This window comes from Mercenaria mercenaria, chromosome 15 (genome assembly GCF_021730395.1).
Source record: "Mercenaria mercenaria strain notata chromosome 15, MADL_Memer_1, whole genome shotgun sequence".
Lineage (NCBI taxonomy): Eukaryota > Metazoa > Mollusca > Bivalvia > Venerida > Veneridae > Mercenaria > Mercenaria mercenaria.
The window spans coordinates 53,481,211-53,505,377 of record NC_069375.1 but is presented as its reverse complement, the minus strand read 5'-3'; the positions used below and the strand labels follow the sequence as shown (position 1 = coordinate 53,505,377).

The following is a 24,167-nucleotide window of genomic DNA, read 5'->3' as shown; positions in this document are numbered from 1 at the left end:
AGCCCTCGGGCTAAAGCCCTCGGGCTATTATCACCTTGCCAGGGCCATTATCACTCAAAGGCACCGCTCTCCCATTTATTAACCTATACATATTTTTCACTGTTTTTGCCGAACTAGTTCCAGTCCTCCGTCGCGACTGAAGTCAAATTGTATACCGAGCGTTATGAATACCGGGGACCATAATGATGATAACGTCATTTGTGTTATGCTTTCTGTTGATCTTTCCCGCCATTTTCGACATTTTATAAATTACGCAACAGAAGTAGAGTTTTACACATGAAATAAAAAGAAAATTTGTTTGTGTCAGTGAAATATCAATTTTATTTCACTCGTGAGCACCAAAAAAGTCATTTTATTTTATACTTACTAATGAAATACAGTTTTCTATCAGTTGAATATTTTTATATCTCATCACTCACACTGTGAAAATATAAAATCTATATTTTCACACTGTGAGAGATATAGCTCCGCCTCCTCATACATTGGTGTATGAATTATAAATTATTTGCTTCAAACAGGATGAAAATTGTAGTCACACTTTGTTCTTTACAGTATATTTCTCGATTCAAATTATTTTACTTAATGAGAATTTCATAACGTTATGCAGCAAAAAATAAAATAAAATGGAACTTTATGTTGTGTGCGTCTTTCTAACGTCAGAACAGGTCTGACGTCATGTCTGTTTACGCGCGTCCGTTTCCCACGCTGAGATGAAAATTGTTAAAAAATGCGCATCTCAGCGTAATTCAGCATAAAATAAAAAGAAAATTTGTTTGTTTTTCGTGAATATAGAATATATCTCACCTTGAAGTGAGAAACTTTTCACATTTTCACTCGCACTGCACGCTCGTGAAAATATTGGAAATTTTCTCAATTCTCAGTGAGATATATTCCATATTCACTCAAAACAAACAAATATCCTCTATTTCACGAGTGGCGTATGCTCACTTGTGAAATAAAATTGATATTCACTGAAACAAACAAATATCCTCTATATCATCTGCCATTACGGTGATAATTTGTTGGCATTCAACCAGCATTTTTCACTGAGAATGAAAAGTGGGTAATGAGAATGAGAAAGAGGGTGAAGCCCATACAAAGTTGTTTCTGGCCAAACGGAAAATGGCAAATAATATTACAAGTGCTTATAAACCCTGGAGCTGTAAACCAGTTAAATAAATGTTATATCATAACACAGCAGCCAAAAACCTTAAATAAGTGGAACAATTTCACACATTTTGAAACAAGATGGTATGTTCTTAAAATATCTTAGCGGCATCATTCAGTACACAAATATTTGTCCATTTTAAACTAACATTCAAATATATCAAAATGAAAATTCTACCTATTTTTAAGTAAACCGTACATGACTTATATATGGAAATTTCTTAGACTAAGGTGGTAAATCTGATTTTGTCAATTAATGTCTTTTAATTTAAACTTCTGACTGTTCCCTGGGTGCTAAGTACACATATTATCACTGGAGGTGTTTTCAAAATATAATAAAAGTGACATTAAATCCATCTTGCAGTATTCCTGCAAAAATGTATTTAAGAACTGTTTGCTTCCGTGTTCATTAAATACATGAGGAAGGAATGTGTCTTTTCATAGAATACAATATCTTTCAGAAAAATTATTTAGTAACTTTGCATTATTAGTAAGGGCTATAGATCTAGTTTTTCTCCTGCAGACTATAGTAAATAAGGCGGAGAAAAGTCTTACAGGCATGAAACACTGTTGCAGATGGAGACACTAACACTGTGTCATCACTGGAATCAAGTACAACACATGTATAGTTGCCAAGGTCATCAGTGTTTACTGAAGGTACAAACAAAGTTCCATTAGGGAACACAGAACACTTTGGATCGACTTCGAGGTCATTGAGTTTCCACTGTATTATGAGACCTTCTCTAGAGTTAGTTGTGAGATTCCTGGCAGAACACGCTAGGAACAGATCCTGTCCAAACACTATCGCCTTATTTTCTGGTGTATCATCAAACACTGAAAAAGTGAGGAAAGAAAAATAGGCATATAAACAGTAAAACATGCATATTTCCTTCTACAAACCATTTGTAGTGAACCTTTTTTCATTTCTGAAAAAAAAACAACAACAAAAAACAAACCAATTCAGTGACTTTATATCCCCCACCAAATAGGTTGTTTTGTGAATGAGGACTATATTTTGAAGGATCTATGATTTGTAGTATGAAAGTACCATTCAATGATTTGTTGGTTCAGTTTTTTAACAAAATCAAGGAGTAAAAAATCTGCCCTATAGTGATCCTTACTTGTATTAAATTTCACGAAGGTCCATCAATGGGTTACTTTGTTTTGTGGAAATTTATGAACTTAGAAACAATTAAACGGCAACAACTCTGTAGTTACTGAAGGAATTCTGATGAAAGATGTGCAAGCACTACTACCCTATAGTGATCTGTAGACATTTGTGTAAAGTTTCATGAAGATCCATCAAAGGACTACTTCGTTATGTGGGAATTTATGGATTGTGAATGAATCAAAGGGCAATAACTCTAGGTTAATGAAGTGATCATGACAAATTTGTGCATGCACCACAGCCATATAGTGATCTACATCTATATAAATTTTCATGATGGTCCATCAATATGTTACTTAGGTAGCTATTTTTACCCAATCAAGTGGGAAAACTCTTTTACCAATTCAAGATTGATAATACTATATGTGAGCAAAGGTCATGTCCTAATCAATCAATAACTGAGGTTTGCTGATTCTAGGGAATATATTTCTTGAATTATAAGCATTTCATTTTTTTTACTGAATTAATGGGGAAAACTCTGCTTTTACTCGGTCAATGGAGATAATACAACATGTGAGCAAAGGTCCTTTGCTAATTAATCATTATGTGAAGTTTGGTGATTCTAGCTGAAATACTTTTTGAATTATAAGCAATTTCACTTTTTTACCAAACAAGGGGAAATAAACTGTTTATACAAGATCAAGGGGGAAAATATAAAATGTGGGCAAAGGTCATGTGCTATTTGATGATTATGTGAGGTTTGGTTACTGTAGCTGAAATACCTTCTGAATTTCGGATGGCCCAACGTATGGACAGATGGACAAACAGCCAGATGGACAAAGCTGAAACTAGTTAGGGGTATATGTGCAGATAATTTGCTAAGACTGTTTCCTGCTGCATCTCTAGGTAAAATCATGTCCATTTCTTCAGTTTTGACCCTAACTCTGCAAAACCCATGTTTAACTACAGACTGATCAAGTACAAATAATGGGCTGGAGATTTATGTAAGGAATCATGTTATATAAAATCTACTTTTTAATTTGTCCATTGAGAAAATTATTCAGCCAAGGAAAATGACTATTGACCCTAATTTGAAAATTACTGACAGAGATAAGTCAGTTAAGGTGTTAAACAAGAAGAAGATTTTACATTTTTTAGTGCAGTTGCACTATTTTGCATGTTGATGTTATCTGTCATATTCATTTATTATTTTATTTGGCAGGAGAAACGTTGGTAAAATTATAAGTAAAATCATATTTGAATTTAAAGAATATATCTTATAACATATGCTCAGTGCACATATCTTCAAGTGCTTATGCAACAGACTACCAGACAGGACAAGGAAGGAATGGACACTTGACTGGTTTCCAGTATACAACTGGATAAATGGTCATTAGAGCAAACACTTGTAATAAATCCTAGAATTATGTAACTAATCCTGTAAGATCACTTCAAAATGCAGAATGTACGTATGAAGATTGAAAGCATTTGGCTGTACAGATTTAGAAAAACCTGCTGACATGCAAAACTTTTGTGACACAGACAGAGACCCCAATGCCGATGAAAGGCTGACAACAAATTAAAGCAAATGGTTTTGCATTTTAAAGGATTAATGACAAAGCCAGCATCGTAAAAAGAAATCTGTTTTTAAAAGTTACTTTACAATGTAGATCTAGTAAAAAAAATTGTGACTTGCGAAATATTTTGTATCTTTTCCCCCTCTAATAGATTTCCGTTATTCGTTAAACATTATGTCGTCAAAAAGATCACAAGGTATAATTTTTGTGTTTTAGCCATTTAATCAACAAAAATGGTTTAAAACCTGTTTACTTAAACATGTACTGTGTGATATCATTCTTCTAATATCGGATAACAATTTTTTGATAAATCATGTCCAAAGAAATGGCAAACTTTGCCTTACAGCTGATTACGATTCCCCAGCTTTGCTTATAATTATAAGAAAGCTTACCAATTTGTGCAGTGAGATGCTGGGTAGACATCACTAAAATTGCAATCATAAAATGCAACATGTTCTGTATTCAGAGCAGTCTTCAACACTCAGTTGTTATCCTTGACCTCAATCAGGACAGGCTGTCTCCGCCTCTTTTCATTACTTGATATTACTTCCTGAAATAGTAATATTCGTATGTAATTGTACCCTACTTCAGTAAAAAAAAAATAACATGAAACATCTTAAATCTTTGTAATCTTTTTAAATATTTCTCAGCTTTTGGAAGCACCGATTTTCAACGGTTGTTCAGACCAATGGTCCTATTAACAAAGTCTTTATTAGCATACAAACATTAAAAAGCTTGCAGAAGCACTTCATGAACACTTTCTTAACATACTAACTTTAAGCAACACTTCATAAACCATTCTCATACAGACCCCACAGGCTTTCTCTAGCTCAGATGCACATATTTATATTATTGTGAATACTTTATGACTTACCTTCAAGTCTGCTGTAAACCTTTGGCCCAGCAATTATCCATTTAACAGAAATTAATAAATGCACTTAAACCCTGCCCTTTGCATGAATTATTATCAGAAGCTGAAATCTTTCAAGAAGAGAAATGATAGATTATACCAGCATCTCAAGATTATTCTATTTAACTTAGTGTTCATCTTGAAAATGACAACTTAATGAATAATTTATCAGGAATCAATAAAACACTAATTAACTTAAATCATGTAAAAGTTCCCATATTGAAAACAAAACAGGCATTTAGACATTGATGTAATACAGCAACCAATATGGTAGACGAGACCTACAGGACAAGATTAGGCTACCAACAAATCGAGAGAAAAATAATTGAAACACCAATTGATGTCTCCCCCCTCTCCCAACCCCGGAAATCTTAAAAGAAGTCATTTTTCTTCTGCAGTGTGCACATTCATATTTAATGAAGATAATCAATAAAGTGGTAGATATATAATGCAATCAGGGACATTGCCAATTCATTCTAACTGCAATCTAGTACATCAATAATAAATGAAATATCCATCAAACCAACCTGATAAAAGGTAACATAAACGAACAGATGTGTCTCAATTGTAATTTCAAAACAAAAAAAAATGTCTGAACAAACAAATTTGTCTGAATTGTGATTTGAAAACAAGCAATTTTTTGTCTTTGTAATGATGCTATAGACCAAGTTTGATGAAGATCCATCAAGCAGTTCATGAGAAGAAGATCTTTACAGCTTTTTCTATTTTTAGCTCTGGCAGCCCTTAAAAGGGGCTAAGGTGAACCATTTAAATGCACTTGATCGAGATCCATGCCAGGATGCTACTGATCAAGTTTGGTGTAATTCTAACCAGTAGATGATGTTTAAGTGAAAATGTTGACGCAGGATGACGAGTGCCGGACCATCCACCTATACTAATATCTCACCCAGAACAAGGTGAGCTAAAACAATTACTGGGAAAACACCAGAGGGATAAGTTTGGATGATGCAAATGAGGGATACTAATTTAGAATATCAAGAAACTAAACTGAAAGTTGAAAAAAATACAGGTGCAGGAGAGCAGGGTATAGGGGTGCAGGATACTAAGATTAATACAATATCCAGAAACTGAACTGAAAGTGAAACAAGAAACATGGCAATGCCACAAAAACCAGGTTTTCAATGTTTGCAGAAACTGTTTTACTATTTTAGTAACAAAGACCTTAACTAGAGTGACAATCTCTGTTTTAATAAAATCTAAAAGTTTGGCGACAATAGGTCTATCAAAACTAAAGATACCGAGTGGAAATCATTGTCTCTTTTTGGCAACAATGACATTGACCTTGACCAAAGTGACATAAAATACTATCCCAATCTTTGTTTTGATAAAAGCTATTTATACACAAAGTTTGCTGACAATACATGTACTCAACCTAAAGATATTGAGGGAAAACCATTTTTCTATTTTGAGAAACAGTGACCCCCAACACAAACCAAAGACATTTCTTCACATAAGCTTGCTAAACACCAAGTGTGGTGACTGTAAGTCAATTTTAAATAAGGTTCCAAACCAGATATCACCTTTTTGATAAGTAAACTGAAATTTTTGTGTCCCCAAAATGTTTTGCATGGGAGCACTTAAAATTTGCCCTTGTCCGTACATCTATCTGTTCATCAGTCTGAATTTACGCTGTGCATATCTCAACAAGCATTTTGTCATCAAGAGTCATCAAACCACAAATGAATGTTATTCTGAATGTGTACCTGATGTTTCAATTTGGAATTCACACAACTAGAGAAGAGTTATGGTCCTTGACTTGCATAAAAAAGAGCCTAAAAGTTTGTTTCACATGTGTCTCAAAAAGTATTTGATCTAGGATTATGAAACACTGCAGGAATATTATTCAGCATGCGAAGTTGTGCACCAGATTTTGTTTGAGATTTCACACAGCCAGACCAGTGTTATGGCCCTTGATATACTAAAAAATATGCATAGAAGGATATAAAAAGTTGTGTCAAACCATATTTGACCTAGGATCATGAAACACAATAGGAATATTAGTCAGCATGTGAATTTGTGCATGTGGGGTTTAGCTTGGTATTCTGTCTCTCAGCCCTGAAGTTTGGCCCTTGATATAGTCGAAAGTATGCATAAAGGGTATACAAGTTTGTATTTTGATGTAGCATCATAAAACATTTCAGGATCATTATATAGCATGTGATGTTGTGCACCTGATGTTATGTGTGGGATTTCACTCAGCCAGACCAGAGTTACAGTCCTTGACTTGGTGAAAAATACACATGTATAAAGTGCTTAAAAGAATTTTACTTCCATCTACAGTAACAGGAAGTAGGGGCAACAATGTACTATGGACACACATCTGTTCTTTTCTGTTTTTGTAATTCTGACCTTGACCCTATGTCACCTAAATATCTCTTTTTTATTACAAAAAAGGTAATGCCCAGACCAGGATTTAAAGTACTACCTGTCTGTTCAACATCCCTTACAGAAGCAAGCCTCTGTGGCGTACATGCTGCGTATTTGCTGTGTATATGCCGCGAACACAGTAGTACGCCAGAGGAGTACATTTTACATACACCGCATGCCGCATACATGCCGCGTACTATTTCGACGAGTACACAGCATGTACGCAGGAGGTCACTAGTACATTTCAAGTACGCAGCACAGACTCTGAAAATTTAAGGAGTACACTGCATGTACGCAGGAGGGACTTGTACAAGAAAATAGTACACTGCATGTACACCACAGATACTTTGAAATTTGTGCAGTACACTTCATATACGCTTATACTCAGTTTTTTTTTTATAAGTTAAAGTCTGAAGTAAACTTCATATACGTGGGAGGGACTTGTTCATTTTCTTTTGGTGTTTATACTTTGATTTTTTTTAGGTAAAAGTCTGAAGTACACTTCATGCAGGAAGGATTTGTACATTTTTTTTTTTTTTTTTGGAAGCAAGAACTTGATTTCCGAGTAACTTTTATCTTAATAGCATAGAATAGTTCAGATTACCAGTATTCTGAACAATGAAAATTTGCCATTTACTATTTGCAATGTTCATTTGTGAAGCTTACGTCTTAGTGATTTCTGAGCTGCACCTTGCATGCAGTGTAAAAATATATTCTTTTTCATTTTGAATTAATCCTGGAGCTTTCTAACTTGGATAATTGAAAAGCCTTATTTGAACTTCGTTGCATTACATTTTGTAATACATGAAATAATTACCAAGATAATGCCTCAACAGCACCCGAATGAGAAGAATTAATAGCTCTCACTGTTATTTGAATACTCTTAAGCAAAACACCATTCTATCATGTTTTATAAAGGCTTTAATGCTCATTATGTTAACTCATTAAGGCCTCACCAGATTAAAAAGTTGTTCATCGGATTTGCCGCTCATATATTTTCAGAACGTTTTTGGCGAATTGCGCTCGCCCCATTGGAAAAAATCAATCCAAAATTTTTTGGTGCGCTACATTTTACGGACGTAAAAGTGTATAAATGCTTGTATAATTCCAGTCCTAGATTGTTCTCAGATGGATTTTAATCAAAATAAATACATACTACGCACACATTGTCTATAATAAATCATAACACTTATATTTAGTTGCATTAAAGTTGTTTCCCCTTGATGCAGTTACGCCATTTTCTTCAAATGTTTACCAAATTACATGCTACAAAAATTGATTTATTTCATTGAAAAGTGGATGAAGAAAAGCATACTAATTTATTTGATAACATCAATCTACATTATTTTGGTAAGGGTAAATACTTATTGATGCATGTCACTTATCTTTTTTCTGTTTTTTTCTGTCCAAATGATCAGCATTTGCATACAATAGTTGGTGGGGTAAGGAATTTACATTATCACAGCAGTTTCGCCACAAGAGTACACAGCATGTATGCAGCAGGAGTACACAGCATGTACGCCGCAGGACTCGGGCCAGGAGTACACAGCATGTACGCCGCAGGAGTACACCACTGTATGCCGCAGGAGTACACAGCATGTACGCCGCAGGGGTAGTACACCGCAGGCTCATTTGCATGTGAAAAGTGTATGTGCCGCGTACATGCTGCGTACTATTTCCCGCATACTAAATTCCTCCAGCGTACATACTGTGTACTATGTAGTCCACAGCATGTACGCAGAAAGTAGTACGCGGCAGAGCTCATTTGCATGTCAAAAGTGTACTACAAACGTACTATCGGTGTATGTGCGGTGTATATCCTGCGTACTGTTTAAAGCCCTTGATTTCAGTACACATCATGTACGCATCATATACGCTGTATGTACACAGCAAGAGTACGCAGCAGGCCTTTTTCTTCTGTAAAGGATTACAAAAGGTACAAGAGACCAGTGGCATAGTCCACTGTGTCAAATTGGAATTTTCAAACTATGCAAAATAATTAAGTTGTCTCATTCCTAGCTAAAGTTACTGAGCTTGTCTGTTTCATTTCTCAGAGAAGTCTATTGCGAACTGTTCCATTTATCAGGACAATTATTTTTTTTACTTACACCAAACAATATGCAATTTCATTAGTTTGTTTTGTCAAAACATAAAATTTGGCAGAAAATTCAATTGCCAATATAGCTGTTCCTTCAAGGTACAAATATTAATGCTCATTCAACATTTGAAACTCCAGAGATATCCTAATTAGTATATTATATTGTGACACAAACAGGAACCATTCATGCACGAGTGTCTGTTAAATATGCCCATTTCTTATAATTCCTTACCTGGTACTTCAGCTCTTGTGTAACTCTTATGTTAGTACCAAAAGTTTTTGCTATAATAATTTACTCTAATCATTAAAATAACCAACTCACCAATAAGAACAATTCTAAGAACTGCAGTCAGTGGACAACCAAACATTTTCATGACAACCCTAACCCTCTAAAACAGCCAGATGTTTTCTTAATGAACTAAAACTTCTGGGGTGTGGAATTATCAATATTTTTCACTTGTCCATGAACACCTAAAATTCCACTTGCCAGCAGTCAAAATTCACTCGTCCGGAATTTCAACATTAAAAGCTGCATGAAACTGCTATTTTGGACAATGATCTACAGGTAGTAACAAAAGCAAGCATAATACAATGCAGAATCTGTTACTGTAACTGCGACAAAAAATAAGCTATCAACACTTTCACCTACATACAAAACTGAAGTCGTGTCCGCAAGGCTAGGGAACATTCAACAGATACAGTATAACAAAATACCATGCCCAAATAGTTGGTCTTGCATGCCAGCTGTATTCAGAAAATTAAGACTCTTGAAATGTTCTGGCTTGTTTTGAATCATACACGTGATTTCTTTGTGTTTTTACATTTTGTTTTTGCTTGACTGTTGACTCCTGCTTTTTGTCAGCGGCCGAAGTTCTAACAACAAGTCTGCCCAAAACTTTGTGAGAATTATTCAAGTTTAGGGATTCTATTTGTCGAGTTAATGGCTGCAAGACCTAGACCTAGAGCTAATCAGAACGCGGAAAGTGATGCTAAATTTAGACTAAGTGTAAGGTTTTTCCATAACTGCAGCATTTGAGAGGCCCTAAATTTTTCTTCCTTTTTCTCAATTAAAATTTTTATACCTAAAAATGTATGCTTGTCGGTGAACAAACAAAATGACAAAACGCACTTGCCCCCTGTCAACAAGTCCCAAGTCAGACAAGTGGACATAGAAATTCAATACCGCTGAACTTGTAACCAGTTGTACTATTTCATCATCATCATCTTCAGTAATTGCATCACTCTAGAAGAGTTCTAGAAAAGTATACTCGCAACTTGAATACAATACTGTACATGCACAGCTGCAAGGGACAACAATTTACATATAAAAGACTAAAATTCTCTCTTTGTACACAGTTTAAAAAACTGATAAAATGAGGACTGGCATTTAGAATGTGTTGATCCTTAAAGCCCCCTAGCGTAGGCTGATTTACGGCACATTGAGGCAGGCGGTTCCAAAGGACAACTGTGACTGGGAAGAAGCTGTGTTGGTAGGCAGATTTGCTACAGATGATTTGGTTGTACTGTTCGTTGTGGATTCTGGCTGATCTTGATTGCCGTAGAGGAGGATCAGGAATAATGTTGACAAGATAATGTCTAATTTTATATAACATGGTTACTCTGGACATATTGCATCTGTACTGAAGTGTGTCCCACGGGAGTTCATGGAGCATATTTGAGACTGAACTTGTTTGTTGGTAGTTGTTTCTGACGAACCTTGCAGCTCTTTGCTGAATCATCTCCAGCAGGCTGATGTGGCTGTTAGCATACATGTAGGACCACACAGTGGAAGCATACTCCACCATGGGTCAAACGTATGTCTTGTAGGCTGTTGCTTTGGCACTTGGTGGACTTGAGAGGATGCTCCAGAGGATGAATCCCATGGTGGAGTTGGCCTTTTTGGTGATGTTATTTATATCGGTTTTGCAAGAGAGATCTGGTGTGATGGTGACTCCGAGATACTGAGCACCTTCTTTAGGTTTCAGCCGTGTTCCATGGATGTTGTGTAGTCAAACTGATTTGGTTTGTTGGTTATGTGAACAACTTCACATTGTCAGGATTAAATGACATAAGCCACTCACGTTCCGAGTCTTGCAAACAATCAAGATTGTGTTTGGGTTAATTGGGGTCTTCCTGGCTCCTGATTTGTCTGTACATTAGACATTCGTCTACTAAAAGGTGGACTGGTGATCTGACTCTCAAAGGTAAGTTGTTAATGTACATATGGAAGAAAAGAGGGCCAAGATGAGACAGTAAGGAAGAATTTCTGTTTAAAATTAAGAACAGGTACAGTTGATACAACACAATAAAGAAATGGTTACTGTTTTCTATTCTAATGACATAAATTGCTTCAGTCAGGACACATTGATTGAGAGGAATTTAAGACGCTTTCCTACAGAGGTGAATGCCATGTAACTGTTTTCTGGCTAATCTCATTGCGATATGTCCTTGAGCAAGGCACTTAATAGTGACTGCCCTAGCTGATGAACTTGTACCAGCAAATTGCGACCGCGGCCCCAATAATTTGCCCAAAAACGATTTTTTTGTATATTCATAAGTTGGAGTCGCAGGTCCGCGGACCCAATATTTTGTATAGTATATTAAATTTTGCTTCACGTTAAACAATACACGCTGTCCAGATTAGTGTGTTACCGTGGTGACGGTGACACGATCGGGGATGTTAATTGGAGTCATACACATGTGTCCGTGATTGGACTTAATTACGCATGAACAAATCAGCATGTTTTTAATTGGCATGTCTTTAGTCAATGGAATGTTTAAGCTATACCCAGCCGCAAAGATCTAAGATGTTAACTTATAAAATTCAGAAAAATAATTATCTTGCTTTTATTTAACGAAAGAGGTAAGTATTAAGATTTATCACACCGCTAAGATGTAAGGAATTAATTACATAAATTGTTTTTACTCAAAAAATAATATTTCAAACAAAAATAAGAAATGAATGTAACATGAATGATTATTGTTCAATACATTAAGTACAAAAAAAAAAACATACATGTATTCTTTGTATTGCGTTATACATTATTAATTCTGATAAGAGTTTATTAAACTTTATTTTGCTTATAGTCATGTAAATAGTAAGAAAATACTGGAGACTTGAGATGCGATTCAGTACCCTTAAAATGCACCAGAACTCGCCATTTATGATCCTGTTTTAAAAAAAAATCAGGGGGAGGTCCCCCTTACCGGAGGGGGATGCCCCCTCCCGTACCTACCCCCTCCCCACCCCTCGCGGCCCTAATATCAAACACCTTCCGACGCCCCTGAGTATAAGTTTCTACATCTTTAATTGTAAAGGGTTAGACATGCACACAGTAAAGGAAGATAGATCTATATAGATGGACAAATTAATGGTTTTGCTGTTCTTAATATAGGGCCACTTAAAAGCAAAGCTGATGTACATTGTTTCACAAGATGATGGTAAATAAAATTACCTTATATTCACCTCAACTGATTCTACATAAGCACGAAAATATTGTGTCTATTTTATTTTTAATGTGAATAAATGAAAAATTTATTTCTTTCACTCCTTTTCAATTGCAACATGATTTGCCACAATGTACATAATATTTGGAAACAGGCAATAGCTGCAAGTATCAATGAGAAGGCTCGGAATTTTGAGAAAGAGGCATATTTACATTCCTTATTATCGCGAAATTATATGACAAATGCAAATGTGTAAATATATAAGAAATGTCAGTGAAAAATGTGCTTGTCGTAACATTGCCTGTATAAAACATAATATGTTGATTGTAATTTTATTCAATGTCATTCTTGCTAGCTCATACCAATAATAATTTACTGAATTATACCTCCGGTTGACAACCCAATCCGCCATTTGTAAACAGCTCCGCCCACTGCTGAAGGTCAGAGAGAACTAACTGAATTTCCATGGGCTTTCTGTCTGTGACCTATAATAAAACAACAGTAATATACCTGATGATCACTGTAACTGGATACCTAGCTTGACGCACAGTACAGTACAGTACAGTACAGTACAGTATCAATACAACACAACATTGTATTAATACAATACAATACAATACAATACAATACAATACAATACTGTAATATGGTAAAATACGATGCATAGGTCCGTGTGCTTGTTTTTAAGATTGTTAAAGAGATATACGCATTTCAAGCTACGGAATTAATAAAAATGTAAAACTTTTTAATATTATGTTTATATACTTATATTTATCAAAACAAATATGTTGCTGCAATTCTTATGGACTTATCCAAAGCCTTTGCCTATTTGCCTTATGAATAGTTGCTACTAAAATTAAAATATTATGGTTTATCAGAGTCTGCTCTAGATTTAATTGAGAAATAATGTATAGAAAACCCGTGCTTTAACGTTACTAATACACGAAAAGTGGTTATACGTCCGCGGAGTGAATGAGTGAATTATTCTGCCGACGTATAACCGATTTTGAGTGTATTAATTCAAGTAAAACACGATTTTTCTATACATTATTCCGATTCTAATCTGCCCTTTAACTAAAACTTTAGTAAAAAATAGAGATCTAGTAGCGCTCTTTCTTGGTCGCAACACAAAGACATTGACGTCATCGCACGTTAACGTGACGTAATTTAAATGTAAGAGTGTTCTAACAGAAATATGCTATGGAAATTAGAATAAATGTTATTTAAGCAACAGAAAACAATGTGTAAAGTTATGATCATTTTCTACTAAATTCCTTGATATTATTAAAGGTGTATCCCAGGGTTTTATTCTAGGCCATTTTCTTTTTGATGATAATACTCTTTCAAAATCAGATTATGATATAAAAAAATGTTGTAAAATCTTTTGAAAATAATAGCATCACTCTAATTAAATGGATCTCAGACAATCAAATAAAGGGAAACCCATATAAGTTTCTGCCAACAGCAATTGGGAAAAGGACTAAAATGAAAATATAAGCTTCTGTTTTGATGACATTCAAATAAATTGTGATAAAAATGTAAAAATGCTTGGCGTGACCATTGATTTTCAATTAGAATTTGATGTTCATATTTCAAATATATGTAAAAAAGCTTCCAGGCAGTTAAATGTTTTAAAACGAATGGGTAAAAATCTATGTAAACTTGGCAAATTAAACATCTATCACCCTTTCATCCTCTCCAACTTTAATTACTGCCACCTGACTTGGCATTTCTGTGGAGAGGTAAACGCAAAAAGCTAGAAAAAAATCCAACAAAGGGCTCTTGTATTCATTTACAACGATTTTACTTCCGACTATGACACTTTACTTTTAAACACATGTGAAGGGTATTTAACTGAATATGAATGTTGAGAGACTTTAAAAGAAATTAATAATGAAAAGAGTTACTAAGTCGAAATTTCTAGTTACGTACCTCGACATTTCGAGTTACTAACTACAATAGTTTACGTTGATGTATAAGTCCTGGCCAAGATTAGATACCTGGTGTATCCATCGGGTATTATGATGACCGGGCAGCGTTTGCTCATAAAAATATCACCATTTAAACCAAGTTTAAGTCTGGTTTCCGACCTAGTTTGAGCCCATACGGGTAGGAAATATAGACATACCATACATGAACGTGTCGTAATGAGTCTGACCAAGATTGGGTACCTAGAATATCTAGATTTTGAGGAGAGGTCATGGAAGATGGCCGGGAAGTATTCAAACTTAAAATATATCACTATTTTGACCATATCTGGAAGGTTTTTGAGAGCCCCTACCACCTTAACATGACATACATGTAAATGAAGGTATGTATCCTGGATACAGTTTGAAATCTGGAGTAGCTCTAGAGGCTATGGGGTAGGTCATACATTGATATATGGTAGTATATGTTCAAGTCGCTACATGTTGGGTACAATATATGAATGTGAAGATAGATGATTCCATTTCGAAGAGTCAAAAGTCGTCTATTGCATTTTTGGCCTTTGACAATGGACAGACGTTTAAATTTACGGATAAAAGGTCAAGATACGAAGTCGAAATTTCATGTTATCAACTCGAAATTTCGAGTTACGTAATACGGTAGATACTTAGTAACTTGTAACTCGAAATTTCGACTTAGTAACTCGAAATTTCGAGTTAATAAATAAAACAAACATCGTTAATAAACACAGATATGAAACTATGTAATGACGAAAAGATTAATTGGACATCTGAATTGGCAAAAACACTTGGCATGATATTCTCGAACAGTATTGATAAAAATGTAGACCGTAATCTAGACCCAAAATTAAATAGCTTCAAAAGCTATATGAAACAATGGGAACACAGAAAACTAACATTACTAGGAAATATTACAGTAATAAAACCCTTTGTATTACCGAAAGTTATGTATATCCCTTTACATTTTTACCGAGTCCGTGTAGAAAAATTAAAGAAAATAATTAAAATAATGTATAACTGCATATGGAACAACAAACTGGAAAAAAATAAACGAGATGTACTACAACTTGATTAATGAGAGCGTAGGACTAAAAATGAAAGATATTAAATATTTTTGTACTTGGGTAAAACGATTTATGTGTAACAGCGAAAGTGCGCTTTGGTGTACATTTTGCAACGCAATTCTTATAACAGTAGCGGTGTGTGTGTGGATGGGGGGGGGGGGGGGGGGGGCGTGGAGATTGAGGGCAGTTGGTATTATCAAATTATTACCAGCATTAAGACAGACCTATAAGAGTCACTTAAAAAGAAAGCATTATCTACACTCCTACAGACAACCTGCTAAATGAAATTCAGACAGCTAAAACATCAAACAAAATACTATACATCAAACAATTAAACGTAAAACTAAAACCAGAAATAAAATTTGAAAAGAAATATGGAACTATTTTGGTAAACAATAACATAAAATAACATAAATGGAACGTAGTTTGTGGACAATTTTTTAAAGCAAAGATAGACACAAAGATAAAAAACTTCTAGTATTAAGTTTTAATGAGAACAGTTCCAACTAATAAGTATTTGTTCAAAGTAAACAAACTTATGTGACGTTTGTAACATGTAAGTGGGAAGTATAGAACACCTTTTTTGGGGGTGTACTCATGTTCAAATTTTGTGGAACAGATTAAGTAACTTTCTTGCAGGAAAGGGAACATCGGTCTTTTTTGAATCTAGAATATATATGTTTTGGCATTTTGCAGAAGGGGTTAAAAAGCAATATCATAATTTTCATTAATTATTTGATGAAATATCTTATTTTTCTGAGGTTTCCGTATTCGACCATTTTGTTATTATATTTAAATATCAGAATTTGTCTAGAAAAAGAAAAAGCAATTATGCAAAAAAAAAATAATAATAAAAAATAAAAGAAATAAAATAATAAAAAATGTGATAACCATTAAAAAAAAGGGTATTTCTTAAATCTATATAATAGTATGTATCCTTACCACGTACAGCACAGAGACACGTGCAAAAAGATATTGGAAATAAACTAATCATGAGAACACATGGGTATACGCTATTCTTTCTTTCTCTCTTTTTCTATTTTTATATGCTTAACTTTACAGTTTTTCTTACTTTTAACGCCTTCATGATCATACAAAGTGGATACACTTTTTGACATACAAAACAATTTTATAAGCAAAACTGAATAGGAAATAATTGCACTTTTTATGTATCTCTAAGAGATTACTTCTGTTTTGTTTTATTATTTGATAGATCTGTAGAAAAACAAGTGTAATATGCATTATGTATGTCTGTCATAAAAGGGAAAATAAAAAATATAAAAAAAACCCCGAGCGTCAAGAGATTGCGGTTTATTTTTAGCTTAAGCGAAAGACACTTTGTTATTCCCCACAGAAGGCGGATGGATATAGTTTTGGCGTTGTTCGTCCGTCCTTCTGTCTGTCTTTCCGCCCGTCTGTCCGGAGCCATAATCTAGGAAGTGGCAGTTTGGAATATTTAAATAAAGCTTTACATACATAGGTACCACTTTTGGGAAATGCGGCCTGTCAAGTTTCAGTCAGATTGCCCAAGTAACACCAGAGTTATGGCCCTAAGTGATTAATATTGTTTACTATATAGGTTACCATAAATATGGCAATTTCTGCTTCATAACTCGTGACATATTTGACAAAGAACTATGAAAACTAGATTGAATTTAGATCACCGTAATAAGGTAGCGCGCACACACACTTTCGTTAGAATCTCTTTAGAAACTATGAACATTTATTATCATCGTGTGATTTTGTGTACCCACACCCGGTCACCCCCTCCCCATCCCATGCCACATTTTATTTATTTATTTATTTATTTATTTAACCTGCCATGAATATTTATTAACATGCAAAGTTGTACCCTCCCCCACCTCGCTCCTCCACCCAGTCACCCCACCACCCCGATCATGCACCCCACCCCAACATTTTTTCTCCAATTTTTATTTTCCATCAATATTTATCAACATGTGAAGTTCTGTACCCTCAACCGGTCGCCTCCAAAAATATTTTTTCATTCCTTTTATTTTTATTTTTGAAACTTGCCATGAATATTTATATATCAACATGTGAAGTTTTAACGCCTCCCCAACTCCGTCCCCACATCCGTTCCAGATTTCTTACTTGATTGTGCTCTCTTAATGACATCTGTTCTTTTAAGTTCTTTTGCAAGTCTTTTCAACCTGATTGATGTTCAGACATTATTTTGGGGCACGGCGTGTAGTATTTGTTACTAATATATTTTCTCTGATATTCTGTCCCTAAAATTATTTTTATTTTGAAATCATCATCAAAAGCAGAGAGCTTCTTTATATATAAATCTTGACATTGTTAAATGTGCAAAATCGTAATCAAAATTTAAGAGTAAATCCAAGAATTTATACGTTTTTGTTTTGTTTTTGTTGGGTTTCGTACGTCATATGGCGACTTTCCAGCTTTGATGGTGAGAAAGACCTCAGGTGCCCCTCCGTGCATCATTTCATCACGAGCTGGCACCTGGATAGAACCACCGACCTTCCGAAAGCCAGCTGGATGGCTTCCTCACACGAAGAATTCAACGCCCCGAATGAGGCTCGAACCCACATTGGTGAGGGGTAAATGGAGGCTTAATTTGGCAACATGAGGTGTTTTTTTTCTCACATTCTTTAATTATTTCTTCCTTTTTAGTTCCTCTTTATCTTGTGATTGTTCTTTTAATGTAATATCTCATTTCTGCAACTGCAAACGATTTCGTCCATATTTCCCCCACTTGTTCTTCGTAAACCGTTAAACCACTTGATTTGATAAAGCTATCGCCAGTAATTAACATCAGACTAATAACTAGACTGACAATTTGAAAAAAAAAAATCGAATATGGTATTTTTTATTAATATAATAGCGACAAAAGCCAGTCTATTTCAGAAATTTTCCCAGGTAAGATTATCATAAAACTGGATATAGAATGTAGACTGGCTACATTCACATAGAAAAATTAATATCGTCGAAAAAAAAAACGATTTAGATGAGTTGCACTGCTATAAAACTTCCAGAACATCTTAGTTAGCGAAAATTCTCATTAATGGTTTTTAAATAGCTAAATTTGAGCAGTTTGCCAAATCAATACTAAAAAATCCACCACCGCCTGTGATCTCGAAAAAAGAACTTCCTATTTCTGATTGGTGATCGATAGAGAAATGTTTATTGTCTAACAAATAAATTAGGAAGCACTTTAGATACAATCAATTAATTCAAGAAATGAAATGAATGACACACGGAAATTCCTAGTGGGACGGTTCCATTTTTACCCTCCACCTACGCAAATGTCAAGTCTACCACGTCAAAGTTCTCCGAACATAACGCACTATCGTCGAGAAGTCAGAATATAGTTATCATGTGTTACGATAAAAAGCATAGATCTGTTATTTGAAAGTTTATAACAATTACCAGTTATTTTCATACTTTTGGATTCAAAATGGATTCTCCCAATTAGTTTGTGAATCAGGTAGTTCTACTAACTTGGCCAAAAGGTCACACAGTAGCAGAGAAAACGGTGAGTGTTTTTGAAATTGTGTTTTGTAGCTTTGTTTGCTAGTACAATGTTGATATTACTTGTTGTTAATGCTGAACTTGTAAGAGTTTATGGTGTATGAGAAAATAAAGTTTGTTTATCTTATCATGTTTCATGTAGGTTGTTGAGGGCGGTAAGTAGAGAACTACCAGTTTTTCCGAGTCTAAGAGTGATTATATTGTAGTTGATCTGTTGATTGGTAAATTCTTTTGATGTCATGTGCAGTGATAGAAAAGTCGATGTTTATATAAATTGTAAAGTGCCACTCCCAACAGTCTGTTACATTCCCCATCTTTCAAAAAACCTTGACAAATCACTGAAGAGTGAGAAGTGTTAACATTTCTATTGCTATACTGTCATTAATTAAAATTTTATCATTATGTATGGTAGTTATATATATAATATATATATATATGACCCTAGTCTTTTCAACAACTCTGATGATTGTCCTGTTATATGTGAACTATTTCAGTTCCAGTGTAGATCTACTCAACAATTCCAGTTCCACAGTGATGACAGTCCTGTTATATGTGAGCTATTTCAGTTCCAGTGTAGATCTACTCAGCAATTCCAGTTCCATAGTGATGACAGTCCTGTTATATGTGAGCTATTTCAGTTCCAGTGTAGATCTACTCAGCAATTCCAGTTCCATAGTGATGACAGTCCTGTTATATGTGAACTATTTCAGTTCCAGTGTAGATCTACTCAACAATTCCAATTCAAAAGTGATGACAGTCCTGTTATATGTGAGCTGTTTCAGTTCCAGTGTAGATCTACTCAGCAATTCCAGTTCCATAGTGATGACAGTCCTGTTATATGTGAACTATTTCAGTTCCAGTGTAGATCTACTCAACAATTCCAATTCAAAAGTGATGACAGTCCTGTTATATGTGAGCTATTTCAGTTCCAGTGTAGATATACTCAGTAATTTCAGTTCAAAAGCTATGACAGTCCTATTATATGTGAGCTGTTTCAGTTCCAGTGTAGATATACTCAGTAATTTCAGTTCAATAGTGATGACAGTCCTGTTATATGTGAGCTATTTCAGTTCCAGTGTAGATCCACTCAGCAATTCCAGTTCCATAGTGATGACAGTCCTGTTATATGTGAACTATTTCAGTTCCAGTGTAGATCTACTCAACAATTCCAATTCAAAAGTGATGACAGTCCTGTTATATGTGAGCTATTTCAGTTCCAGTGTAGATATACTCAGTAATTTCAGTTCAAAAGCTATGACAGTCCTATTATATGTGAGCTGTTTCAGTTCCAGTGTAGATCTACTCAGCAATTCCAGTTCCATAGTGATGACAGTCCTGTTATATGTGAGCTATTTCAGTTCCAGTGTAGATCTACTCAGCAATTCCAGTTCCATAGTGATGACAGTCCTGTTATATGTGAGCTATTTCAGTTCCAGTGTAGATCTACTCAGCAATTCCAGTTCCATAGTGATGACAGTCCTGTTATATGTGAGCTGTTTCAGTTCCAGTGTAGATCTACTCAGCAATTCCAGTTCCATAGTGATGACAGTGCTGCTATATGTGAGCTATTTCAGTTCCAGTGTAAATCTACTCAGCAATTCCAGTTCTTTAGTGAAGTATCCTCATCTCAAACTGCATTTAAGTTTCAGTGGCGACATCTCTCTACACAGTGGCATTTTTGTTTCAATTTTAGTATATACCTCAGTATGCAAAGTGGCATTTCTGTTTCAGTACCTCCATTTGCAAAGTGGCATTTTTGTTTCATTTCTAGTATATATCTCAATATGCGAAGTGGCATTTCTGTTTCAGTACCAGTGTGTACCTCCATCAGCAAAGTGGCATTTTTGTTTCAGTTCTAGAATATATCTCAATATGCGAAGTGGCATTTCTGTTTCAGTACCAGTGTGTACCTTCATCTGCAAAGTGGCATTTTTGTTTCAGTTCTAGTATATACTTCAGTATGCGAAGTGGCATTTCTGTTTCAGGCCAGTGTGTACCTCCATCTGCAAAGTGGCATTTTTGTTTCAGTTTTTATATATACCTCAGTATGCAAAGTGTCATTTCAGTTTCAGTACCAGTGTATATCTCAATCTCCAAAGTGGCACTTCTGTTTCAGTACCAGTGTGTAGCTCCATCTGCAAAGTGGCATTTCTGTTTCAGTACCAGTGTATTCCTCAATCTGCAAAGTGGCATTTCTGTTTCAGTACCAGTGTATATCTCAGTCTGCAAAGTGGCATTTCTGTTGAAGTACCAGTGTATATCTCAGTCTGCAAAGTGGCATTTCTGTTTCAGTACCAGTGTATACCTCAGTCTCCGAAGTGGCACTTCTGTTTCAGTACCAGTGTATATCTCAGTCTGCAAAGTGGCACTTCTGTTTCAGTACCAGTGTATATCTTAATCTGCAAAGTGGCATTTCTGTTTCAGTACCAGTGTGTACCTCAATCTGCAAAGTGGCATTTCTGTTTCAATACCAGTGTGTACCTCAATCTGCAAAGTGGCATTTCTGTTTCAGTACCAGTGTATACCTCAGTCTGCAAAGTGGCATTTATGTTTCAGTACCAGTGTATATCTCAGTCTGCAAAGTGGCATTTCTGTTTCAGTACCAGTGTATATCTCAGTCTGCAAAGTGGCGTTTCTGTTTAAGTACCAGTGTGTACCTCAAGCTGCAAAGTAGCACTTATGTTTCAGTTGTTTTATAAACCTGAGGCAACACAATGATATTTCCCTTTTAGTTCATACCACAATCCACAGAGTGAGATTTCCCTAAAGTTCTAGTGCAGACCTCAGTCTACATAGTGGCATTTTTCCTCCAGTTCTGCATATACCTTAGTCTACACAATGACATTTCATTGTAAGTTTATGTATAGGACCTAAATCAGCACAATGGTATTTCTTTCAGTCCAAGACCTCAATCACATAGTGACATAAATTTATTGAACTCTTTTAGTTCCTTTGAGTATAGTCCTCAGTTATTTCTCTTTCAGCTCCTGCACAGACCTCAGTCAACACAAGGTTGCAGTATTTATCAGTTCCGGTATATACCTTAATCACATAATCACACAGTAGTATTTTTATGGCCCCCTTGTAAGGAGAGGGGTTATATTGTTTTGTCCCTTGGTTGTAGGGCAGTTTGTTGGTCTGTGTGGAGTTATCTGACCTTCTCAGAGAGTGTTTGTGTATGTGTTTTCGGTGTCTGCTTATAGCAGTAACCACAATGCCCAATGTGCTGTACATGTTAGACTCATCACATGATACCCTGCTAAGTCATATTTTACTGGCAGCAAGCTGACCAGTCCTAGACTGACCGACTTAAGACTGACCAGGCAGCAAGCTGACCAGTCCTAGACTGACCAGTCCTAGACTGACCGACTTAAGTTAAGTACCTTCACAAACGTACTGTTATATCAGCGTGATCATTTCCATCTTGTCACTACATAGTTGCTGATTTCCTGTTACAATTAAATATTTGATTTCCTGTTACAATATTTTATGAATAAAGTCTTGTTGAGTGTTTTTAAGTACTTTGACCCAGTATCATACATGCTCATTAACCCTTACCCTTCTGAATTTCTATAATGAACTGGTCAATCTTTCAGTTAAAAGGGTCGCTTACCAAAAGAGATACTGACTGAATGGTGAACAGTGTAGATCATGATCAGACTGCATGGATGTGCAGGCTGATCATGATCTACACTGGTTGCAAAGGCAGAATTAGTAATGTCCAGCATGATAAGGGTTAAAAGTAACTTAAAACACACCTGTTATTAACTGGTTGCAAGCAAAACAGTTCATGATGGACAAAACAGTTCACCAAGAGTTTTGCTCAGGTAAGTATTCGGATAAGTATTTTCAATCCAACAATCAATTGGTGCCAAATATGTTAAAGATCTTTGTTGTAAAAGTTAGCTTGAACGAAGAACAGGCCTTGTGAATCGTATTTAAAACTAATTAACATATATTAAGAAAGTTATGGCAAGTTAAAAGTGTGATTTTTTTTTTTAAATGCGAAAAGGAACATTTATCACATGTATATTTAATGCATTTCGTTCATGCTACTTTTTATAGAAACAAAGATCTTTAACATATTTGATACCAACTGATTGTTGGATTGAAAATACTTACCCCAATACAGATCCATGTAAAAATATTGGAGAACTGTTTTGTCAGCCGTGAACTAGCTGTTTTGCTCGTAACCAAAGTACAAATACTTTTTGTCAGATAACAATGAGTTATGAACTTGATTTCATTACAAAAACAAGAGATCACAGAGTGATCTTGGCGTCCACCAATGTGCCATTTTTGAGTGTTCCAAATTTCAAGACTTATTGACTAGCTCAAGGTCAAATTTCATTTCCGTACACAACACTGTGCATGTGGTCCAAATTCGAAAGCTGTAGCTTGAGAAATGTGAAAGTAGGTCACTAGATCAATTTCAAGGACGAAATGTGAAAGTAGGTCACTAGGTCAAAATCAAGGTCAAATTACACTTCAGAACACAAATTTATGCATGTGGTCCAAATTCAAAGCCTGTACTTTCAAAAATGTGAAAGTAGGTCACTAGGTCAATATCAAGGTCAAAGTTTGTTTCGGTACACAATCCTATGCATGTGGTCTAAATTTGAAGCCTGTAGCTACAGAAATGTGAAAGTAGGTCACTAGGTCAATCTTAAGGTCAAAGTTCATTTCAGTACACAAAACTATGCATGTGGTCCAAATTTGAAGCCTGTACCTTCAAAAATGTGAAAGTAGGTCACTAAGTCAATGTCAAAGTTCTTTTCAGTGCACAAAACTATGCATGTGGTCCAAATTTGAAGGCTGTAGCTACAGAAATGTGAAAGTAGGTCACCAGGTCAAAATCAAGGTCAACTCATGTCAAGGTTCATCTTGCCACTCAAAACCATACATGTGGTCCAAATTTGAATGTTGTAGGTTATTGACAAGAAGATTTT

General features: G+C 35.3%; 2 protein-coding genes across 4 annotated transcripts in view; one reads left to right on the top strand and one right to left on the bottom strand.

Annotated features, from left to right (window-relative positions):
* LOC123564528 (hemicentin-1-like) overlaps positions 1-13,180 on the bottom strand; it is a 116,034-nt gene extending 102,854 nt beyond the window's left edge. For 2 of the 3 annotated variants that reach the window (XM_053525281.1, XM_053525283.1), the window contains exons 1-3: positions 13,082-13,180; positions 4,245-4,402; positions 1,723-2,001 (exon numbers count right to left, since the gene is read on the bottom strand). In XM_053525281.1, the coding sequence (XP_053381256.1) occupies positions 1,723-2,001; positions 4,245-4,305 (340 nt within the window). In that variant the 5' untranslated portion in view covers positions 4,306-4,402; positions 13,082-13,180. Of the gene's footprint in view, positions 1-1,722; positions 2,002-4,244; positions 4,403-13,057 lie in introns of all 3 variants that reach the window. The other variant, XM_053525282.1, reaches the window with a different exon arrangement.
* A 5,869-nt stretch (positions 13,181-19,049) lies between these two features.
* The window catches only part of LOC123554778 (regulator of G-protein signaling 3-like), a 55,189-nt gene continuing 50,071 nt past the window's right edge, over positions 19,050-24,167 (top strand). The window contains exon 1 of the mRNA XM_045345122.2: positions 19,050-19,222. The gene's annotated coding sequence lies outside the window, so the exon portion shown is untranslated. The remainder of the gene's footprint in view (positions 19,223-24,167) is intronic.